Source organism: Limanda limanda, chromosome 11 (genome assembly GCF_963576545.1).
Source record: "Limanda limanda chromosome 11, fLimLim1.1, whole genome shotgun sequence".
NCBI lineage: Eukaryota > Metazoa > Chordata > Actinopteri > Pleuronectiformes > Pleuronectidae > Limanda > Limanda limanda.
This window is the reverse complement of record NC_083646.1, coordinates 5,117,148-5,141,990: the sequence shown is the minus strand read 5'-3', so window position 1 is coordinate 5,141,990 and position 24,843 is coordinate 5,117,148. Positions and strand designations below refer to the sequence as shown.

The following is a 24,843-nucleotide window of genomic DNA, read 5'->3' as shown; positions in this document are numbered from 1 at the left end:
GTTTATCGGGCATGGATTGTCATCATCAAGACTTTGAGTTTACAAATCGTTGGAATGGTCTCGTGTTGGGTACGAAACTGTGTTGTTGTTGATTTTAAATGGTGAATCTGAATCTCCTACGACCCTGCTTGAGAAATGTATTTACTTCATCTTTCAAAATGTCTGTTTTCATTATCTTTTAGCGAGAGCTTACATGAGCATTTGGCTACACAGCAAATGGCTGAAGGTCACAATGAAATGTATGTATTTACCTTGAAACACTCTTTCTCTCTTTTTTTCCATTACCCAGTTACGTAGAAAACCAAGCAGGCCTGGAGAATATCACAGACTTCGATCTTGGTAACTACAAAGAGCTGAAGAACCTGTAAGTCATGCACCTTCTCACACCTTCCTTCACCACAGTTCACCAAAAGTTTGTTCATCTATCAAAACCAAATGACTTTCCATACACCCGAGAGTTCACTAATCTCTGCTTTTCGTAAACGTGCGGGTTACTATGACGATAACAGAAGATTCACCAATCAACCGCTCTGTAAAGTTCACACGAGATTTGGACGTTTCTTGCAGAGTTCGTCCATTTCACTGTTTGAAATTCTTACTTTGAGTTTGTCAGCAAAGGCAAAGTGGTTAAGATGATATTGGCTCCATGAGTTCAGCCTCCAGCCGACTTTATAATGGCTACGTGAGTTTGAGATCAGGGTTTCCTGCAGGTCGGGCATGTTCTTCGACATAAAACAGGTTGGGAAACTTGAGAGAAAGTTGGAAACTCTTAAATATCATTGTATCATGTAGAGTTAGATATTCTTAGTGACTTATCTTACTCTGAAAGTAAACAGAATGTATGTGTGTGGGTTGTCCACATACTTTTGGCCACTATATTATAGTATAGAATCTTATATTAGTAAGTTATATGCAAGTAGAGAGATTGAGTTTGCCATCAATAAAAGTTGTTAGATTTATATCTGACAAACGAAGTCATCTGAAAATCTGAATTGCAAAAAATGAATTAGAAAAAGGCGAAGGAAAGAAAAACACCCAGAAAATCTGTTGTTTCCATTTAAGTAAATAAGAGATTTTATAAGAGTTTTCGGATTCTCGGTATAAAACACAAAATGTCAGAACAAATAATAGAAGAACTGAAACAATACTGAAGGTGAATCGACTGTGATATTAGTGGAACCACTGCTTTTGTTCATCTCACACAAACTCACACTTGTTTTCTAAGATTATTGTTCATCATCTAAAACAAATTGTGTTTTGTTGTTGTGTCTGTTGTGTGTTTTCTCCCCTGCAGCACCGTCACGTCCTGTCGGCTGAGGTTCATCTCGGCCAACGCCTTCCAAAAAAACCTCAAGCTCCAGTATGTGTAAGTGTAAGCTCGGCCGCCTGCAATCATCTTCCTTAATCAGACTGTTTGAGCATAAAACTGTGAATACTTATAAAAGTATGTGTTTTTTTTCCAGGACAAGATAGTGTATTTGCTACTTTTTAGAGTTTTATATCGTTATAAGTGGAATACTCTAAGGAAATAGGTAAATGTGCCATGCATAGTAAAAGCCATTAAAACCTATTAGCAGCTAATCAACCAAGAGGAAAATCTTCTTTTCTTTTCAGACAAAACAAGAATATTTGAAGTACTTTTTACTTTTTCAATGCTCCAAATACTGAATAAGCATTAATCAATGGAGACAGATGAATCCATTTTGAAATACTGTTTTGGTTGCAGTTTTAAAAGGAATTAATAAGCCAGTTTTTACCAGTTTTTACCAACTGCTTCACTTCTTCAACATACTGAATACAAATGTTGGTCAGTGTGCCATAGTGGAAAATCCATTAAAACATATTAGCAAACAGCTAATTAAACCCTTCCAGAGTTTTATATATTTGTTAGTGGAATATCATTTTTTTTTATCAAAACAAGGAACTTGAAGGAGCCACTACGACGAAAATGTTCTATTTCTTCTAGTCAACGAGCATCGATCAATGGAAAGTAACCAGCAGATCAATCAATAGTGAAAACAATCTTTTAGTAAAGTGAATTAATTCTGCTGTCAAGGACAATAAAACCATTTTTCCCCGACTTCTTTCAATTCTGCAGCACAGAAAAATATACCTCATTGTGCGACAGTAACATTTATCCAATAGTGACCCACTCCGTCTTCAACAGGCATTGAAACATGCATTTTAATTTATTCTTCCTGTTGCATCACATCTTCAGTCAATTTGTCCGACAAGAAACAACGAGACTTATCAGCTGGAAGCATCAGATCTGTGTATTCATCAGCAGCTGATCCCTTATCTCCTCCATCTTGTCTTCGTCGTTCCACTAATTGCATCCAACATGTCTGACGTCGTTTTTTATCTGAGAGACGAGCGGGCTTGAGGACCAGCGATAGCTCGGTGCTGGTGGTGCTGGTGCTGCTGGTGCTGGTGGTGCTGCTGTAGCTGGTGGTGCTGGTGGTGCTGGTGGTGCTGGTGGTGCTGCTGTAGCTGGTGGTGCTGGTGGTGCTGGTGGTGCTGGTGGTGCTGCTGGTGCTGCTGGTGCTGGTGGTGGTTGTGAGTTTGGCGGGTGAGCTTGAGAAATTGGAGAAGACGTCCACCAGTCACCTTTTACTCGCTCACTTTGGCGGATTATCGACAACTGATGCATAATAAATACACTCCACTAAGGGTCCATTATCACTTAATCAATATCTCACTGTGGAGGGAGAGGCAAGGGGGGGGAGGGGGCTCATGTGTGACAGATGTATTTCTGAGATTAAGAGTGACCGACTTGAATCAGGTCCAGTGAACACGGAGGCCGCATCAGCTTGGACCCCCTTCCTTTTCCTCTTTACTCTCGTCTTCATCCACACTCCTCCTCCTCCTCCTCTTCCTCCTCCTCCTCCATCATCTCATAAAAACGCATTGGGCTCTTCAGGTCGGTTGCAGGAGAGCGAGCTGCGATTCCCGGCTCCGCTCGGCCCCTGTGGACCCAGGGAGGAATCGAGCCGGTAATGGATCAGCCCCGATGGCTAACCCATCTGACATGAACTTTTGGGGGCAAGGAAAACAAATAGTTGAACCCCTTGGCCCCTGCCACAGTGAATATGTATTGGCTTCCATGTTCCTGCTCCCCTGTGCAGCTTCTTGTCATCTTCTGAGGGAGGTTTATTTACAGCCGGGCTTCTCAGTCTGTCTGAGGATCATTTCAGAGCCACTGTGATGATATTTAAGAGGCCGGAGAGGATTGACTAAATGATCTGCAGCATTCACAAACCATTATATGATCACGGCAGCTTGTTGTGTATGATTTGAGATTTAGGTCTGAGGCTTTATCTATGTTATTACAGGTTTACGACTTGGCGTCCACACTGCTCTGGAGTTTTCAAGCACCTAAAATGGAGAAGTGTGGAAATGCTGCTCGTCCTATTTTAGCTTTCAGAACTCTTGGACTGTGTCTGGACGTGAAGAATCTGAGTCATTTGGGAACAAAAATTCAAAATAAAGATTTGCCTATCAAACTTATTTTAAAACTTCTCTTCAACATGTGTTTAGACATGGAAAACAAACGGATGCTCGGGGAGTTGAGGCAGGGACAAATCTGAGAAGCACAGTGAAGAAGGAAAACTCAAAATACAAAATATAATGTCTGTATTTACTTTTAAAAAGAAAAATGTTTTTAATTACATTTCAACCTTTCAAACCATTTCAAACCCTTACGGAAAAATGGCAGAATATTTACTCTTTATGAAGGGTTGATTGAAAATCCATCCTGTAGATATTGCTGTTTTGGCAAAAGTAGTCATTTGAACGACAGACTGACATTCCCCCCCCCCCCAGAGCCGTGCTGCGACCATGACTGACATCCCCAGTGGTGTCTCTGTGGTTTTATCAGAACACTGTATATACAAACTATTCATATTTCGACATTAAAAGACAAATGAGTTTGTGACTAATCGCCCAATGTACCGAACACGAGGTGAACACGGAGCCTTGTGCTGGAGGTGTTTGTGAGCTCGGCTCCCGGCTGTTGTGAAAGACTTGCCGAGGTAATTGATCAGAAGCCATTTGGATGCATTAATGTTTTCCACTGAGAGCAGGTAAGCGTTGTTCTGAGAGAGTGCAATCAAATCACAATGCCATCCAACTGCAGGGCGCGACTATGAAGGGAACATTTTGACTCCTATTAAACCCCAGCATGGTTTTTATTTTTCCTGAACATTTTATTTTTCTCAAAGCAACATTTGAGCGGATGACAATCTTGCAAAATTAAAGTGCACCCAGGTGCTGTTTCCTTATTGTGTTTATTTGACGGTAAATCAGTGAGATTCTGCAAACTATGTATAAACTGCTGTTTGTAAAATGTTGGAGGAACCACATGTAAATGTTTTCACCGATCTCTGCATCGAATAGGTTAAATGAATGTTGTGTTATATATATTATGAAGCTAATGTTTCTAATGTGTGTTTTCTTTGTGTGTTTCACAGGAACCTGGCATCAAACTCTCTGGAGCACATCTCCTGGAGGGTGTTTCATTTTCTACCTTTGCTCAACCTGTGAGTCCCTTTAAACATATGGTGGTTATTTAAAATAATGATATAAGATGTATCAGGAGTGAAAGAAGTCAACGCTATGGTTGAGTATTTCCTCCTTGGTGTATGATCATAAACTGTTTATGTTTATTCTGGCCATAGCACAGGGTAATAAATCACGCCTCCTCCTTGTTAGTGGGTGGGACACATTTAAAACGTTAAAGTACACACTAGATTTACTTCTTCGCAAAGATATTTTCTCTAAAACTGATGATTGTTCATCATTCTGATCAATCAAGTTTAATTTAATCAGTTACTTGATGTGGAGAAAGATGATGAAACACAGTGACTGGCAGCTGAGACTGAGTCGTGATTGGCCGACTCATGAGCTTGTGTATCAACGGGATCTCGAGACCGCAGCTTGATCCCCTGATTGCTAAAGTGCAGCCTCCAGACATAATTAGACTCAATGTAAGTGACATTGTCACAAACAAAATGAGATGTTAAGGTCTTTCAAAGCGTCCAAAACGTCAAGACAATATTAAATTAATAACATATACAAATACAAGTGGTTGACTTCACCCGTACTGATGAGTCAGATCGGTACAGACTCATCATGTGTGGGTCTGAGCGACAATCAAACTAAACATATTAGTCACATGAGAGTATTTTTACATTCTTTGAAACTGCTTATTCACAGGGAAACATTTTGTAGAGGAGAAACCGTTGTTTTCTTTTGACACCACACGTTCTCAAAAGTTTTAGTTCACGATGTTGTTCGTGTTAATAATGTTGAAGAACTGAAAGACGGCTGAAGTTAGAAGGTATGAAAAGGTTTTTCATGGTTAAAGGTTAAATTCTTCAAGAATTTTGAAGAAAGAGTGAATCTAACAGTAAGTCAATGGTGTTTTTCGGATTTAAAAAAAAATGCATTCGTTCCTCTCTGCAGAACTTTCTAATATTTCATGATTGAAGCTCTGTTCTTCTTGCACGTGTCAGAGAAGCTGATACATAAACTAAACGCACCTCCTTTCCCTCTGTGTGTTCTCGCTCAGGGTTCTGAGGGACAACCCTCTGCTGTGCTCATGTGATCTCTACTGGCTGCAGGAGTGGCAGCGGAACGACCGCGGAGACGTGGACAACCAGTGGCTGTCGTGCTTCTCTGACGAGCAGGAAGTGGCCCTCAACTCTCTGGTGATAAACAACTGCAGTGAGTGGAGATTTCATTTCGATGAACTACACATGTTTGCACAATTCACCTTCCATCCACATAGTGTTTGGATCAGTTCTCTCCATACATTGTGCAGTGAACACAAAACTAAATCCGATCAATATTCGGTGTGATCAGATTTTTCCTTTTCGGATCACAGGTTTTCAATGTACTGAGGTTGTTGTTGTAAACATTTCGGAGAAGGTGTCACAGCGTCGTCTGTCTCCTCGTGTCATGTGATCCCACCCCAACTCCGTGGAGGCCTCGCCATCTGTTGCTTGCCCCTGTTTGTTACGAGACGGTTTCTAATCGCTGTGGTTCTTCTTGAGCTTTTTACGCTGCAGGAAGAAACATTTAGAGAGAATAAATGAGTTTTCACACTAGAAGAGAACTCAGAGAACACAGACTGGCCACTTTATCACCATGTTCCACAGACATGGTGCAAAAATACATAAACAGGTAAACTATCCATTATATGATTAACTGAAAATACAAATATTTGTAAATCATAAATTCTTCATAGATATTAGCAAGATATCAAACTTGTTTCTTGAGAAAGTCACAAAAAATTGACTTACAGACAAACAAACAAACACAGACGAACACACAACATTGATATTTACATAATCATAGATGTTGGAGAGGGATAAGGAAGAGATGGGATTTAAAAAAAGACACAAAAATAGTTTTTTCTATATTTTCAATACGTGATGATAAAGTTTGTGCCGTTTCATTATCATGCGGCGTATTCAATATTTAAAATAACGCAGCTTCATCCAGTTGATTTGAAAAGATAAAAGTGAAAGAGACTTGTTTCTGTCATGTGTATTAATACCTTCAATGAGCAGGTGCAGTGAAACACAGGGAACAAATTAGCTCTGAGTTGTCGCCTGAATCAGATTCAGTCGGAACATCCTGTTGCCAGGAAACATACCAGAGAGTTTTTCTGCTCTTTTCTCCGAGCCTGGTTTTTTTTTTGTCTTATTAGCGACCGGCTGTCGTGAGCTCACGTCCTCCCCTGTCGCTCTCAGGTTTGCCGGTGGTGTACATCGACTCCCCCCGAGACAAGACTCAAGAAGGAGGCAACCTGACGTTCGTGTGTCACGTGACAGGAACTCCCACTCCCAGCGTCAGGTGGCGAACCGAAAAGCTCAAATCTCCCTTCGTTACCCAGGTACTGTGAGGTTAAAGATTACATTTCATTCATTTATCAATCAAATCCATTTGTAAAGACAATGAAAGCAAATGTAACATCGATGACATCAAGTCCCTGAAGCCTGACATGAATTTAAGTTCATGTCAAGCTCTGCAGCCTTTGTCCAGCTGAGGAATTTCAACTTAAGCAAATTGTATTAAATCCACAGCACTTAACCCTTGTTATTTTACATGTGGGCACTTTGTCTCCATATGTCAGACTACGAGCATGAAAATGAAAGAGATTTGTCAGATCCTGCATGACTCATAAGTCCGCTGAACAAGTCGGCCATATTGTTCTTCTTTTTTACACATGTCTGAAAGAGAGGAGATATAAAAAGATTCAGGTTTTCACAGACTTTTCTTCGCTTGTGACCGAACGTCTGCGTGTGCATTTCTGTGAAAATGTGATTTTTTTTTCCATTTGGTCATTTTCTCTGTACTTTCAGATTTGTCTCAATGAAGCTCTTTAGCTCAGCACTGTTGTGTGTTTTTCTTTAAAGTGAGATTGGCTCCTGTAATCTATTGATCTTACACTAGAGCAAATTGGATTGCACTTCATCTCTCTTACCTGAACATCTCTAAGTGATCCAGTGGCAGCTGTGCCGGCTGCGACCGGGGCCGTATTAACCCCCCCCCCCTCTCCACTGTGCAGGACATCATCTCGGGCTCCACGCTGGAGCTGGTCCTGGTCCTCAGCAACGTGTCCTCCGATGACAACCTGCACAATCTCACCTGCGAGGCCGACAACCGAGCCGGGCCCAGGGAGGAGATGGTGACACTGGACATTGAGTGTAAGTGCCCTTTTTTTCGAAATAAAAAAAAAACCCCACACTCCTAAAAGCTCACAGGCTCAATACCAGTTGTCGGGCTTAATGGAGGTTGTGGTGAGAGCACACCGGGGCCGCTTCTCCTCGTGCGGGCGCAGCGGACAGCCGGAGAAAAGAAAATTGCGCTGCACTGATTTTCTTCTAAATGCTCCTTCAACAAATATGAGCATGTACCCACCACGCGTCTAATGGAGCTCTCTGTCATCTGCCACTCACTCTGGCAGCTGCTGAAAAGAGTTAAAATAATGAGTGAAGTGCTGCAGGTATGGCTCGCCCTTTAATGCACGGGTACGGCGAGAGGACAAAGGAAAGTGAACTTCTCTTTGCTCTCAGGAAAGAAAAGAAAAGAAAAGAAAAACTCCTTCACCTCATACGCGGCCGGTCTTTTCTGAAATTACACTTGCAGCTTGACCCAGGGGGCTTTGGCTGTTGTTCTCCTCCTGTTCGGATGCATTAGTGCAACGTGGAAGTTGGAACACTGAGGAATGACAGATGCATTAGTCATACATTACTGACAACGCCGCCCCGAACACTATCGTACATCAGCGGCTCAGTGACACTCATTAGAAAATAAAGCCAAAAAAGAGGCGAAGGCGCCAATCAGCTGGGGCCAAATGCACGAGCATCGAGGGACAGATAATGAGCGTCAGGAAAAATGGGGGCTGATAACCCGTGCGAATATCTGATTTGAGCCTCTGCTAATGGACTTCTCCCTCCTACTCCGGAAAACCGCCTCGTCCGCCCCCTGATTGGCAGCCTGCAAATGCGTTAGCGCGGCTAATCTATCAACATCGGCCCCCCTGGTGGACGGACACTCGTTAACCGCCAGCCCTTTAATTACTCTTAATTACCTCCCAGAATGGTGGGTGTTTACTGCCGAGTGGCTCCCTGCCTCCATTTATCCACCGGACTCGCGGAGCTCCTCTTCCACCGAAAAGAGCTTTTTCCACAATGTCTCTTCTTTTTTGAACAGTTCAGAGGTGATTTTTGGAGAATTGGCTTGATCAATATCCATCATCAGCCAAGCTGGACACAATGGTTCTGATTGAGTCTGAATCTACCAGGAACTGTCAGGTGTCGTTTTATGTATTTGCCCCCCCCCCCGCCTCTCCTCCTTTTATACAAACTGTTCATTGTCTGATCCAGAAACGAAGTGCAGAGAACTGACAGGCTCATTAGAGTTCTAACCTTCCATTTAACCCCTCCAGCAAAACGGCTTGTGTAAGACTAGTGGAGGTTTGCTAATGGATGATTAGTTAAATGTGATAAAGAGCTGATTCTCACTCAGTGTAACAGACTTTGAGCTGCGAGTGAAGAGGCTCGTGTCTTTGGGTCTACACCCCCCAACCCCCCCTTAGCAAAGCACTCTTCCGAGGCCGGGGTCGAGGGTTAAGAGCAGCCGCACAACGAGGGGGTCTCTGCACTCGAGTCGGGTTCGATCCCAACGAGGCCATTTCCTGTTACTTTGCGTTGTTCCAGCCGAGCTTCCAGGTATAACTCCTGTGGTCGGGGGGGCACGGCGATGACCGGGATTCATTATTCATAGGCAGGTCGGCGCAGGTTTGCAGTACAGATGGAGAACATTGATTCGTGGAAAAACTCTAAAGGGAACCTGCAGCGCTCCTGTCTGACCTTTTGTGTTCAGAAGATCAAGATGCACATTCAGCATAAAATCATCACATATTGGCGTCTCTAATTTTCAATTGACTTATTGTGGTGGAAAGTTACTAAGTGCATTTGCTCAGGTATTTAGATGCACTTGAGTTATTATTTCCATTTTATGCTTCTTTTATACTTTTTACTTCCATGTCACTGCATTTATTTGACAGCTGGAGTTGATAATTACATTTTAGATAAAGAATTTCAACTCTGAAAAAACATGAATAGTTCTTGTTTTTCAGTGAAACATGAAAAACTGGGTCGGGCATATTGAAATGTGAAAAGTTCCATCCACTCGTAACAACTAGAAATTGTTTCTCATTAGAGTGGAACCTCCTGAAAACACATTTAAATCCATTAGATCTGGATTCTTCGCTCGTCAAAATATGCCAGATTTTTTTCATCAAGTTCCACAACTTCTTCCATCTCACCCTGTCTATATGCTTCAGTCAACTACTTCTTTGAACACTCCCATATTCCCCAAACCCGTCTTCTCCCAACAGTTCCTTCCAAAATCGTCTTCCTGAAAAACGCCGTTTCGCAGCATTTCTGGTGTTTCCCCTTCGCCGTGGACGGGAACCCGGAGCCGAGCATCTCCTGGCTCTACAACGACCAGGAACTGATAGAGACCCGGTTCAAATACACCCAGATCATCCCGGACTTGTTGGACGGGTCGGAGAAACACGGCTGTCTCTTCCTCAACAAGCCCACCCACATGAACAATGGAAACTACACCCTGATCGTGGAGAACAAACTGGGAAGGGACAGCGCCACCGCCATCGGGAATTTCATGGAAAACCCTTTTGACGATGCGGATCCTGAGGGCTCCTTTCCCGGTAAATTCCTGAAATCGTTTTGAATGTGTCATGGCAAAACAGAGGAGGCCATTAGGGCGGTTAGAGGAGAGATCTGAGTATCTAAAAGTTTCAACCCCTTAAACCACTTTAGTCTTTGCTTTATCAAAATTCTACAAGCGATATTTCAAGGGATAGTTGGGAATAACAAAGTATAAATCATATTGCTGAATGTTTGATGAGTAGCTGAATAGTGAGGAGGCTGCAAGCTGAAAAGGTTTGGATCGTTAAATCCGTTTGTTCACGAGTGTTTATTCTCTCGCTTCCCACACGCCAGTCCTTAATCCGGCTCCAAGTAAGTCTCTGATTGATTTCTCTTTCTCCTTAAAAACATCTCAGCACGTCTCCTGAAAACTTCATCAATCTGTTTCATTCATCTCCTTCAACAAATCTCCTCTCTCACCCCCTCAGTTCCGACAAACAAAGCCGTCATGGACGTCACGGAGAACCCAGAGAGTCGGGTGTTCGTGGTACGTCTGGGCCTCGTCAGCCCCCCCCGACGCAAAGTTAAAGAAAGTAAAGAACGTTGAAAGGTTTAGAAAGTGTCTGAGTGTAACTAGGGATCTGCTTGTGTGGGTCTGAACAGGTTTCTGTGGCCGTGGGTCTCGCCGTGTTCGCCTGCACTTTCCTTCTCGTCATGGTCTCTGTGATTAACAAGTGTGGCCAGAACTCCAAGTTTGGCATTCACAGTAAGTTGGTCCATTCTCAGTTAATAAAACATTCCATCTTAAATCTTGAGCACAATGCAACTGTACAAATGTGAATGTCTCTGGTCTGGCGAAGAAGAAACCTTCAGCATCTTTAACACACTGTAAAAACAGCAAAGTTCAAGTTGTGTCTCCCACCTTTGACTGTATCTCGTTTGTAAGGGAAATAAAGAGTTGTGGGTTCACATGGAGTTGTGTTTCCATGGCAATTTTAACTTTCTAATACTGGACAGAGCCTGGCTACTGCTTATCTGTAAGCTAAGCTAAGCTAATCAACTTCCAGTTCAACTCCACAGTTAACACAGACACGAGGGAGGCATTGATCCTCTCGTCTGACCCTCAGCAAGAAGTGAAGCACATTTCCCAAATCCTCAAACAATCCCTTCATCATGTTGCTCAAACTTGAACTTGTAGCATCATGATTTGTCTGTTGCTGTCTGTAATTCACTGACTCTATTCCACTGGACGCCATCGTCTCCGTCCAGAATCACATAAATTCACATTTGAACGAAACGATCCACGCTCGAACCTTCTGCCAAATCGTATTTTTGTTTTCTTCCCGAGCCGCAGATGGATCTGTCAGACTCTCTCGAGGTTAATGCACAAGAGAGAGCGACTAACACAGGATCTCCACGGAGCTGTAACTTTGAACAGAGGCAGCCGCTGTGGCGGTCGGGTCTAAAGTGCCTTAATTACGGAATGAGAATGGCGGGCGGGCACAAACCTACCGTGGGCCACCGCCACGTGGCGAGGGCCATTAAAGAAGATGGATGGATTGGTGGATGAATAGATGGATGGAGGAACAGCTAGACGTGATATAGCTCCACTCGGACACCCCCCCACCCCACCAAACGCACACATACACACACACATTTACCCTTCTCACTATCAAAGTGCCTAAGTGCGCCTGATTGCCTAAGTGGACCCTGCTCCCGGTTTCCTTCCCTCCATCGCCTCCGTGCTCGCTCTTTGTTGTTCCATTTTCCTCCGTGTTGGACTCTGGGGGTTCTGTGGTTTGCCTTGCTGAGTGGGGTTTTACAATTTGGGCCTCACTTGTTTGGCATTTAATATGCACTGTAGTCGGGGGTTGCTCACCATTCAGGCTTCCTATATGGTCTCTATTTTTTTTTCACCTCCAGTTCAATGTGGCCTGATTGCTGCGTGGTTGATGATGGTGATTATTGAAGCTTATCATCATCCATCACCATGGCACCAGTACAAACGTGAAACCAAGTTGGTGGCGAGCGGAGAGCGCCGGCTCCTCAAATTGGGAAGAAATGGTTTCTGAATTACTTCTTTTGATGGCCAATGCAATCACAAGTGGTGGGAGACTGATTAGGTGCTGCAGAGTATCGGTGTCATTCTGTGTGTGTCCCCCCCCCCCCGTCTCATCAGGGTCGTCAGTTCTGGGGGCCGAGGACGACCTGGCCGTCTCGCTCCGTTTCATGAACTTCGGAACCAGCCCGCCTTCCTCGGATGAAGACTCTGGTCTGTCCAGCTTCGTGGAGAACCCGCAGTACTTCTGCGGAATCATCAAGGACAAAGACATGTGTGAGTGGCGTTTGCTGAAGTCGTGAAACCCGGAGCAAGTGTGATCCTCCGCACTGCAAACGAGACGTCAGGTTTCCACGTCTTCCTCAGGTTTTCAGACCTTGTGTGTTTTTCGTGATCAGGTGTGCAGCACGTGAAACGGCAGGACATCACGCTGAAGTGGGAGCTCGGCGAAGGAGCGTTTGGCAAAGTCTATCTAGCGGAGTGCGCCCACCTGAGTCCCGACAGCGACAAGATGCTGGTCGCCATCAAGGTGAGTCACTGGGACCACTTCCTCTCCACTCGTTTAACAGCTGCTTCAATGTTAAAAATAATCCATGCATTGGCAGCATCTGTACAATCATGACATATTGGCGTCTCTAATTATCAATTGACTTATTGTGGTGGAAAGTTACTAAGTGCATTTACTCAGGTACTTATGGGCACTTGATTTATCATTTCCATTTTATGCTACTTTTATACTTTTTACCTCCATTTCACTGCATTTATCTCACGGCTGGAGTTGATAATTACATTTTAGATAAACAAATTCACCTCTGAAAAACTTCCTGTTTTCAGTGAAACATGAAAAATTGGGTCATGCATATTGAAACGTGAAAAGTTCCATCCACTAGCATAACTAGAAATGGTTTCTCATTAGAGTGGAGCCTTGTGAAAATTTGATTTTAGACATTAGATCTTGATTTTTTTCTTCGCTCGTCAAAATGTTTTCATCAAGTTCCACAACTTCTTCCTTCAGAAACCGTAAAAATGTCAAAAAAACCAAACAACATCTGACCCTCTCTAAATGTTACAGTCTACTACTTCTTTGAACAGTCCCATATTCCCAAAACCCGTCTTCTCCCAACTTTTCCTTCCAAAATCGTCTTCCTGTAAAACCTGTAGACTGAAAAAAATGAAAACACAGTCCTACTTTAGTAGAATTCAAAACTACCAAATACTTAAAATTAGGTTGTGTTTGCAAGGGGTTCATGACGTCGACTGTTTAAAAAATTCAAGCACTCTCGCTGCCACTCGGCCAACAGGTGAGTACTCGGCACTTATACTTAAATCTTCTGTGCAGTTTAAAGTAAAACATCCTGCGGTTTCAGAGAGAGACGTCTTCGTGTCGGTGGTTTGATCCCCAGCTCATATTACAACAGTTTAATGCAAACCACAGCGGAAAAAAAACAAGATGATGAATCTTCATTGTCCCTGTGATGAGACGTTTGCTTTTATTATTCAATGAATAAAACTTGACTTGTTAAGCTCATCAACCTTTTCTACTTTGGGCCCAAACAACCGAGAATGGCTGCAGAAATGATTATTGGAAGGTGTTGATGTTTGATCCTCATGTGGTCGCTGCAGACGCTGAAGGACGCCAACGAGTCGACCCGGCAGGACTTCCAGAGGGAGGCGGAGCTTCTGACGGTGCTCCAGCACCAGCACATCGTGAGGTTCTACGGCGTGTGCACGGACGGAGAGCCGCTGGCCATGGTGTTCGAGTACATGAGGCACGGAGACCTCAACCGCTTCCTTCGGTAGGTAGAGGACCTGAGGGTCACGAGTTCGATCCCCACAGCTGTCCTCTGTCCAGACACAGCTGAAGGAAATGTTCAGCTGTAGCAAGCAGACTGAAGGAGATGCTGGAGGACTTTAAATATGTTGTCTGGGTTATATTCCTCATCTCAATAACTCAGAAACAGTTATATGTGAAAAGCTGTAGAGTTTTTCTGAGCTGTGCAAAGCATCAAAAACAAAAGAAGTACATGTGACATTAAAAACATAAAAAATGATGGCTCTGTAATATTCAAATGCTCAAGTAAGCCAGTGTGACAGTGAGCTAGCATTTAGCTATTATTCAGCTTATAATTCATTTAAAAACTGAAAATGAAAAATCTGAAAATAGTGTGACAATTTCTGATGTTTGAAAAACAATTTAAGCCATTTTTAAGAAAATAAGAAAACTGTTTCTAGCTTCTCAAATGTGAATATTTGATATTCTACGAAAGGAATCTAGTTTTTTGGTCAGTTCATGAAATATAACAAGCTAATTTAAATGTCAGGAAACTGGCGAGGGACGTTTTCTCAATATTTTAAGGTGAAAAATTAAAGTGAAAAAAAAAAGGTGCAGCCTCATCTTCCACTGACAAACTGATCTTTGTCAAGCTTCTTCAAAGTATAGAACACATAATAATAGAGATGCAAGGACATTTTTGAAATGTTTACTGACGCACAGCAGCATATATAACTTCTCCTATGGAGACAAATATACATTATATAATTGGTAATTTACTGTGATTCATTCATTATCTTCCCTTGGGCGCCCACAATGATACATCTGATTTCATCTTCATCACGACAAGCAAACTGACGATGACTACACTCTGAGCAGCTTCTTTCAGACAAACCAGATGTTTGCTTAAAAGTCAAACCCACAAAGTCGACCTCGGCGGACGTGTGGTTCCGGTGGCCACTCAGGAGAACCACAGATTCCCTGTGTTTAAGACTGAAGTATGAGGACGACACAGACTGTTGTTGTTCTTTATATTTACGACGTTGCTGCTTTTACTTTATCTCTTTAATAATAACAACTTTATTTGCATGGGTTTAAAATATCTAGAGGACATAATCAGTGGTTGAAATCGCCCGGATATGTGACATGTCAAGTTCTTATAGTAGAAATATAAAATGCATAGTTTTTTTATCAAAATGATCAATTTGTCATGACATAGATTTAAGAAAAATTGGGAGAAAACAACTTTTGGATCTGCACATTCATCCACATCCTCACCAACATGTTACGGGTTCCTCCCTTCACCATATTTGATGGAAATCGGTTCAGTAGGTTTTGAATAATCTTGCCAACAAACAAACCAACAATCAAACAGACTCGGCTGAAAAAAAAACCTCCTGGGAACCGAGCGATGAGAGCAATTACTCCTCTTTACTCCATATTTTTCTTCCCCTTAGAATAGGTATCACATCACTAATACAGAAAGAGGAGCTGACGTGAATAACGTCGAACAATATCTTGCTTTGATATTTTAATAAAAAGAAAAAACCTTCCTGGGCAGGTTTCCTGTTTGGGTTTCACAAAGTAAATATATCATTTACAAGATGTCCTCACGAAATAATAGCAAACAGAGTGAATTTTGAAATGCAGCAGGATTTTATTTGAATACTGATGAACACAATACATAACCAGATCCAGCACTTAATGAGAAATTGAAGAAGTTTGCTCGGACTAATATGTCGTCTCCTGAAGGGCTCGTGTCGCAAATTAGCTCATAACAACACTCGATGTGTTGTGTGATGTGGTGACGGGAGAACTTTCAAAAACAAGTCCTTTCAATCATTTAAAGAGTAATTTGAAAACGTCTAAGTTTAGAACCCTGTGGGGAGGCTGAGGCCGCGTTGACCTATTAGAGCTCGCCATGCACCTGGGAAAGCATCTGACTGAGCGACGAGCAGACGCTCTGGATGCTGGCTGCCAGGTTTTCTCCACAGGAGGCAGATTGGGAAGGAAAACACACTCACACACACAAGCATGCACACACACACACACACTCTGCCTGAGATGCATCTTTGCGATCGGGGGTGAAAATCGCATTTCCAGCAGACAGAATGGGTGAAATGTCCGTGGGCCCCCACAATGCAGCTGCTTTCCCACCCTGCCACCTGCCTCTTAAACTAATAGTGATTGTATAGACAACTTCCTTTGTAAGGAGGGGACAAAGTGGAGAGGAGAGATATTAGGATGGATGGACACACATCATCTGTGATTTGCTCATTTAGGCCGGAGTTGGACGTGCGAGTGGGTGTTTATGATCCGCAGGAACAACTGAGAGTCAATGTGCTCTGCATCCCCGAATTGCATTATTGCAAATCAATTGTAGGCGTATTACAAGCCTTATGTTTTCTATTAAGCATGGTTGTGAAATGGCCTTGTTATGGCACGGGGGTGTGGACCATGTCTGAAGAGCCCTCAGAGCTCAATCTGCAGATTGAACATCTCTGAGTTCATTGTCCTGCAGGTCAACCGGGGTTGATGCCATAGTTACCGAGGTACTGAGAAACCGATCCTGGTGTTTGATTAATCTGAACAGCCGATGGAAACAGAGCAGATCAGCAGAAGTGTTCCGTTCTTTACGTGTGCAAATAGAAACCAAACCTCTAATAATACACAGAGGTCAGGAATTCAGATAACAATGGAATAAATACAACCAATTCTCTGTGAATGAAAAATAATACCAACGAATTAGAAATTGTTTTAATAAGAGTCTGAGAGAATAAAAGTCTGACCTAAAGAATCGCTGTGACCTCAGTTTTCGATTAAGCAAAGAGGCTTTAGAAATTACAGATAACACGTTACATAGAAAATATCTCTAGAACCAAATATAACCTTTTGTCAAGTAAAATAGTTTCTTCTATTCCATTAAAATTACAGTTCCCTAGTTACATTGAATAAAGAGATGTACTTAAGTATGGATTTAAGGTACTCAAGTATATTTAAGATCCTTCTTTTAATCTCTACCCCAATAAATCAAAGCACATTTTAATCTGAATTTGAAAAAAGGTGTAAAGAATAAATAAAAGATTGCTAACATAAAAAATAAATTGACTTTTACAGGTCTCTAGACATTTAAACTATACAATATGCTTAATATAACAGTGCTTTACCTTTTAATTATATTATAATGTATTTTAAATGACTTCAACAAGCCACAGTAGTAAAATGCTGCTCTTACACGGTTGCATCAGTATTAACAATCTAATGATATAAACTTAATCATATACAAGTCACAGGATCTAAAGTCATTGTAATTTTAACACTTTAGTTTAAATACATGCTTGTAATACTTGTGTCCTTTTTAATTAAATAAGATATTTGAATGAAGTACTTGTTCTATTAGTTCATTAACTTGAGGGTCTAAATATTGCCTGGGTCTAATTTCCACCTCCTCATCTCACTTGTTTCTTTCTCAACTCTTTAATAAAACAGAGATATCTTGACCTTCATGTGTCTCAATGTGTCTGTAGAGCTCACGGCCCGGACGCTCGGATCCTGGAGGAAACCAAGATGGCGCCGCTGGGTCAGCTGACTCTGCCTCAGATGCTGCAGATCGCCGCTCAGATCGCCTCGGGCATGGTCTACCTGGCGTCGCTGCACTTCGTCCACCGTGACCTGGCGACCCGCAACTGTCTGGTGGGAGAGGGCCTGGTGGTCAAGATCGGAGACTTCGGGATGTCCCGAGACATCTACAGCACAGACTACTATCGGGTAAGAGGCCAGAAGAGAACGAGACAGGGATGTGTTTGTGTTTTTCTGAGAGTAAAATGTAAATAAAATATTATTAAATCATTGTAAAATTCAGATTTATACATTTGAGCTATTCATCTCAATGATTTATTCCTTTACCCCTGAGATAAGGTCAATGAAGATGTGTTTGTGGTGCTTTCCCTTTCTCGAAATAATGGCCCGATATCTCTGGAATGTTTCTAATTGGATGAAGAGTTTGTGAAGGTCACCTCGTCTTCCTCCTCAGGTGGGGGGGCGCACCATGCTGCCGATCCGCTGGATGCCCCCGGAGAGCATCATGTACAGGAAGTTCACCACGGAGAGCGACATCTGGAGCTTCGGCGTGGTCCTGTGGGAGATCTTCACCTACGGCAAGCAGCCCTGGTACCAGCTGTCCAACAGTGAGGTGGGTCAGGACTCAGAGGGAGACATGTCCAACAGATTAGTGATTATCTTGAGGTCTTTGTGCCAGTTTCTGAAGGAGCTATGTTTTTGTGTCCGTCCCATTCTTGCGATATCTCAAACATTCACTGTGACTCAACTGGTTCGATCCCAGTGGTCAAAGGTCACGGTGATGGAAACTGCTCTGGTTGGTGGAGGCACACGACCACGTTTTTTTTCCCACTGACCTCTTGTGCTATGAAACTAGTGTTTTTCTCTCTCGTCCTTGTTTATGAAGACGAATGAAATATCGCCTGTGGTTCAAAATACTGAAAATCCACTGGTTTTCATCTGTGTTTCTGTCTCTGTGCTTCAAAAGCAGTTTCATTGGAAAGCGTTCACCCTCCTGACCTTGATAAAGAAAACCTCATGTATCTGCACGGCCACACACCCGGAGTGAAAGGAGAAAATGTGTTTTTACTTCAACATGAATTCTCATATACAGTCATGAATTCAAAAAAAAGAACCCAGGGCTGGAAGAGGCCAGAGAAAAATATAATGGAAAGAAACAGAACTGGAATGTAACTTTGCACATTCACTCAAGCACTTAAATTTAATACAAATCTGAGTTATCTCTATTGTACTGGTGTTAAAAAACCAGCCAGTTTCAAGAAAAGGCGAAATGACCACAACACAGAATGGTTTAAAAGCTTATTTTATTATTTCAGGTAAAATTATTCTGAGATCCAAAGTCGAGCTTTGCTACTAGTGGAGATAAACTAATTCTAAAAAAGGTAAACATTCATATCTCACCATGGAGGGGATGGGAGGAGCAGTCGGAGGTCGGAGGTCAGCTCCACAGCAATCGGTTACTTTTCGAAGTACTTTATACTTCATACTTCATAATCTACTATATATCAAAGGTAAATATTTTATTATATACTCCACCATAGCTATGAGGCAGCTTTAGTTCTTAGTTGTAAGTTCTTTATCTGAAATGGTTTTGCGTGATCCTGTGAACAGATGAACTCATAAAATCAGCTTCTCCTCAAACAAATACAGCAATAAAAAGCTGCACATTATGCATATGGATGTTTTTATGTATATTACTTTTACTTTTATTGTTTTAATAGTGCATTTTCCTGGTTTTTATTTTTACTTAAGTACCTTTTTTCTTTTTAAGTATCTGAATACTGTCTCCAGCATCTCCCCCGCTGCCGCTCACGTTCTCATGTGGATGCTTCTCGTGTAGTTGTACGCCGCCCTGCGCTCTTAAGAGAATCAATAAGTTCATAGTAATTAAGGGCAGTGCAGTCTAGCCTTTTCAGCTCAAGCACCAAGAAGTGGGACTCCATCGCAACCGCAGCGGTGCTATTACAGCCCGAAACCCTCTCTCCTTTCAAGAGCCGGGTGGATCACTTTCCCCCTGCACTCGATTCTAATCTCATTGGTTTTCATTTTTACCCAGGGCCAATGAGCTGTAACCTCGTTAGCCCAATCTGTCTCGCCCAATGAGGGACAGGTGAAATTATCATGTTGCCCAAACACATTGTGGCGTAGATCAATCATCCCGAAATACTGATGCTCTGGCGACGGCGGCCATTTTGGGGCGGCCGTTATGAGCCTCTGTGCTCAGCTGTGAGACAGAGCGGCGCTGACTCAGGCCTCTTGTCTCATTGGATCAAGGTTTGAATTGAGGAAGAGATTGAGTCAGTCACGCTTCAAACGGAGAGCGCAGGGAAAAGCCTCCCTCTCATCCTCGACAGTGATTTATCCACCGAGCCACGAGAGCGTGTGAACTCAATCAGTCACTGAAGACATTAGTGTCGGAGCCGGAGGTTTCTCACAGGCCGGCTCATTTGTCCCCGAGGTCTCGGCTTAAAGACACGTCTCTGCACAACGCTGGATAATAACGGACTTCGGTGATTTCAAAAAGTTTTTCCGGATTAATTGAAGCAGCCGCTGCTTGTGCGGTGTATTTATGTGATTCACAGATTTTAAAAGACCACTTTAAAATCCCAAGTATCTGTTTACAGAATCAATGCCATTAAAACCCTCATAAATAAAACCAAAACTAGAAGAGAGCACTCAGTAGAGCACAGATCTGTGACAAAATGTGTTGTCTCACTGTGGTTGAAAAAAACCTTCCTCCTGATGAACCACATTTAAATCTGCTATTATTATGAGATTAAATAAGATTAAGATCCATGAATTATTCCCTGGAAAATTTGTGAAAAAGACAAAAAAAAACATACTTTCTTTCTTGGCCCATGTTCACATCCTTCCACCAAGTTTCAGTAAATTTTGCAATTTAACTTCCAAAGTTGCAACGTGATTGACAGCCAACGTCTCAGTATCACTTCCTGTTATAATGGTCCATTCTATCTTGTGGCATACTGGTACGTTGATATGATAAATTGCTAACAGCTAAAGCAATAGACTATGATTAGTATCTAGTCTTGATTTGGGGAAAATCTTGTTTTGTGTTTGAATCTCAAACTTCTGATATCCAGTATTTATCAGGCTTCAATCGATTAAAGATGCATGTGCGACAGAATGGGTGAAATTTTGGGTGAACTGACTCGTAGAGCTTTAATTTCAAACTTAATAGATGAATCATATCTTAATGTCACCCCCCAACAGGCCATCGAATGCATCACACAGGGCCGGGAGCTGGAGCGGCCTCGCACTTGTCCCAAGGAGGTGTACATGCTGATGCAGGGCTGCTGGCAGCGAGAGCCCCAGCAGAGGATGGTCATCAAGGACATCCACAGCCGGCTGCTGGCCCTGGTCAAGAACCCGCCGGTGTACCTGGACATCCTGGGGTGAACGGAGGCCGAGAAGAAGCCAGGGAGAAGGAATCAGAGGATTTGGGAGGTTGGAGTTTTGATTTGAGGCTTAGAAACGTCCCCTTTCTGTTCCGTTAGGTTCCTCAACTTTCTCATTTATCCATTAAAAGTCCAGTAAGGAAGGTTATTCCCCAGTTTTCCCCCAGTTGCTGCTTTTCTCCAGCCTTGATGCTCGATGGACGGTACAAGTTTGCAGCTGCTTCCCGATTTACTGCCCCCTGTCGTTCTCTGTGGAAACCTGTCAGATGTTTACCAAGGTGCGTGGACTTTGAGGTGGAGCCTGACGGAGGGACATGCATGGCTAATTGTTGAAGTTACAGTATATGACGATGCTAGAAGGCTCTGGGGCCTTTTGATGCAACTCAACACACGTGATTGCAAAGGAGGGAAAAGGTGTTGTACAGTTCAGTCACTGATTTTGGACGAAGTTTTGATACGGGAGGCGATTTAAAGGATTTCAGTAAATGTACATAAGGCCAAGTTGTACAATCAGAACCATTGCGAGCTCGTTTGTTTTTCACGTGTCATATGAATATTTTTCAAGAACGAAAATGTAGATTATCAGTGAAAGTGTTTCCTGGTATATTATATAGATATAAACTACTGTGTTTACATGTTATGATGTCAAATATGAAACAAAGGAAAGTGAAGTTTGACTCGGGAGGTGAAGCTTTTTGGGGACAAATCAAGAAATCAAAGCGCTGCAGTAGAAATTCAGTCCAGAGAAGCTGGGTGTGTGGGAGGTGAAGCTCTGAGCCGGGACAGATGGATCCGGGTGAAACTCCAGGAGCAGAGAGGACAGATGGCAGCGAAACCGAGACGGGAGCTGAGGCCGCCTCCGTGGAGAGAGGAGGACACGAGTGAAAAAAAAACAAGTGTACAAACCGTTGTGATGCCTTTACGTGTAAATACTGAATGTGTGTACATAACCTGTATCAACATCTACGAAATATATATATCTTCATGTATCCAGCACTTTGTATATTCCCTTGAAAAATGTAAAACTTGATAAAAAAATAAAAATGGCTGCAGCCTCATGAAGGAGCTTCCCCCCCCCCCATCAGTCAATCTGTCATTATCGTGTGAACAAAGCTCCGGGACTCCGCCTGTACTTACAGTTAGACATCTTAACAAGGCTTTTCAAGAGCTTTTCTATTATTGTGACGAACTAATCATCAACCTGCGACGTCTCCACGGGGACGCTCGGGCAGACGCTTATTGAAAAGGACTAATCAGGTTTGCGTGTTGCCTTCCCGCCCCGGCCCTCCGGCAAACAAACACCCTGCAAAACCAAAGCCCAGTCTCCTCCTCACACCAGCACCTCCTCCCTCCACCTCCCTCCTCCTCCCTCCCTCCCTCCACCTCCCTGTATGCAGAACGTCTCCAGGGAGTGGTAATGGATTGTGAGTAATGCTATCATCCCTTTCGCTCTCTCTACCCTCTCTGGTGTACTGGAGGGGGGGGCGGGGGGGTGGAAAACACTTGGAGGACCCATTGTTTCTTCTTCTTCTTCTTCTTCTTCTTGCACTCGAGCTTCCGGCCTGGTTTGATGTGCAGCACGACCATAACAAGAGGCTGGAAATTAGGCCTATTTTTAAAGTGCCACTCCTCTTCGGAGCTGACTTCACTTTTTAATCTTCCATATTGTCGTAAAGAAATAAGAGTATTGATTTCTTGAGGTAATTCTTTCTTCTGAGTCATTTTAAGTCTGTCTATTGCTAATAATACACCACTTTGCTCTTTACTCTTCATCCCGTAAAACACGGAAGACGACGACCGAACTCGGTGGAGTCGAACCGAAGCAAACAAATCTGGAAAAGATGACAGATGATGGGAGTGAAAATCACTTTTGAACTGAAATCTGAATTTATTGGTTTAAGATGTCGCACTTTGAATTGGTTATTCTGAGAAAATGTGTCCATAATGTCCCAAATCCTGAAAAACAAGAGGGTACATGAAGAATCTAGTAGAATTCAATGTCTAAGGTTCAATCTCAGGATTTTGACCCTGGTTTCAAAGACTTCTGGACTAAAATCCTCTCGTCTGGGAACATGTGGAACAATCGGGCTCGAGGGACAATTACCGGCCAGAATTTCTTGTTAGATTATTTATTGCAGCACGTTTTCTTTTTAATCCAAGTGTTCAGGGATTCAAACCCTCCTGTTGTGCGACTCTGCCCTCTGCTGGTCACAACTCAGACTCAAACTGCTTTTACAAGGAGACGAATCTGCAATTGTCTTATAAGAAATATACATTATTAGCCAATTTACACAGCCTACTTTATTCAAAGTCAGTATTTTGGATTTAGATTATAGGCTTTAATGCAGGATACATATATAAATCATGTAATATGCATGTGTTTATCAGAAGATGAGCAAGGATTAGTGGCAACTCTATTGAAATTCAAATATTTGTACTGGTTATCTTAAACACCAGGATGTGATGCTTTTCTTTGACATATGATAATAAAAGAATATTCTGGGGATTTAGATAATGAAAGTATTTGTTAGTAACTGATGACAACTACAGTGTAGAGTTTATCTAATAAACTATATTATACCCAAAGACATTAATGGTACAATTCCACCAAATCCCTTGAAATGATTCCATTGACAATGATCATGTTTATAAAAGGCTTAATTTATTACACAGGTCTAGTACAACAAAGTAGTAAATTATAAAATTATACACAGCAAAGTACAAGTACGTATTTACACATTTTAAGAGCAGTTTCACGTCATTTCTCCTGGATGAGGAACAAACAGAGCATTTTATCAAAAGAAAAAGTCTCGTAAAAGTTTTGTAGAGGCACCAGTAACTTTTTCAAACCCAGTTTTTCCTTTTTAAAACAGAAGTATCGGTCCATCCTGCACTCGTCTTCATTCTGCATTTCACGTTATCAAACATCCTTTAATACACTTGGATAATTACAACCTGCATTGCCTTGTTCGCTGAGGAGTAAAAGAACAAAGTTTACAGGACAGAAAAACCTTCAGAGTAACAGTGATCCGGATTTATAACCAACATTATGGTCAGAATAAATAAAACTGTATCAAAGAGGCGATATCACGGTGGACACTGAGCCCATGAGAATGAGTGAGATGACAAATCATACTGAAAAATAAAAAAGCAGCTCAATAATAAAAGGAGTCAGAGGCCAGAAATGATGCGGTTCCAAGAATCAACGAGTTGAGACGGACGAACGCTGTGAGACGAAGACCGGGGAGAAAATAATAAAAATCGATCGGCGCTCGGCCGCAGCGGAAAAACAACACGAGGGTCAGTGCAAACCACACTGTGAGCAAACACATAAAGAACACAACTTTCATACTGTGCACACCAACCTCCACAATATCTTAAACAATGCCCTGACACAAAAAGTGTGAATCTGTGAGTGTGTGTGTGTGTGTGAGTCTACATATTTCTGACATTTCTACATCAGCGTCCGACTTGGACCTGAAACAATCTCACCTCAATCTCATAATATCACTTACGTTTCCCTTCTGACTAAACTCTCTACAATCACTGATAAAACCTGTGTGAGTGTGTGTTAGACGTGTTGTGTTGTGTTGTGTTGGTGGAATTACGTGTGAATTTTGTGGCATTTTAATAACGTGTTGTATACATATGAGCCTTCCAAGTGGTTTGTCCAGTAGCATGAGCGACGTGTGTGTTCGTGCTGCAGCAGAGACGTTCAGTAACGTGTGACTCGTACAGTGCTTCGGCTGCTAGGGCGATATTTATAATGAATTATATAATATGTGCATCTTATCAAGTCATTTTTGTCCATTAATTAAGTCTTATTTTTCATAA

General features: G+C 42.4%; 1 protein-coding gene across 1 annotated transcript in view; it reads left to right on the top strand.

Annotated features, from left to right (window-relative positions):
* Positions 1-21,010, top strand: part of ntrk1 (neurotrophic tyrosine kinase, receptor, type 1) — a 26,624-nt gene extending 5,614 nt beyond the window's left edge. The window contains exons 2-18 of the mRNA XM_061081453.1: positions 290-364; positions 1,295-1,366; positions 4,470-4,538; positions 5,570-5,724; positions 6,756-6,898; positions 7,574-7,712; positions 9,911-10,243; positions 10,539-10,556; positions 10,601-10,603; positions 10,673-10,731; positions 10,848-10,950; positions 12,364-12,519; positions 12,642-12,772; positions 13,867-14,039; positions 17,542-17,782; positions 18,048-18,206; positions 20,825-21,010. Coding sequence (XP_060937436.1) covers positions 290-364; positions 1,295-1,366; positions 4,470-4,538; positions 5,570-5,724; positions 6,756-6,898; positions 7,574-7,712; positions 9,911-10,243; positions 10,539-10,556; positions 10,601-10,603; positions 10,673-10,731; positions 10,848-10,950; positions 12,364-12,519; positions 12,642-12,772; positions 13,867-14,039; positions 17,542-17,782; positions 18,048-18,206; positions 20,825-21,010 — 2,215 coding nt within the window. The remainder of the gene's footprint in view (positions 1-289; positions 365-1,294; positions 1,367-4,469; positions 4,539-5,569; positions 5,725-6,755; positions 6,899-7,573; positions 7,713-9,910; positions 10,244-10,538; positions 10,557-10,600; positions 10,604-10,672; positions 10,732-10,847; positions 10,951-12,363; positions 12,520-12,641; positions 12,773-13,866; positions 14,040-17,541; positions 17,783-18,047; positions 18,207-20,824) is intronic.
* The last annotated feature ends 3,833 nt before the right edge of the window (positions 21,011-24,843 follow it).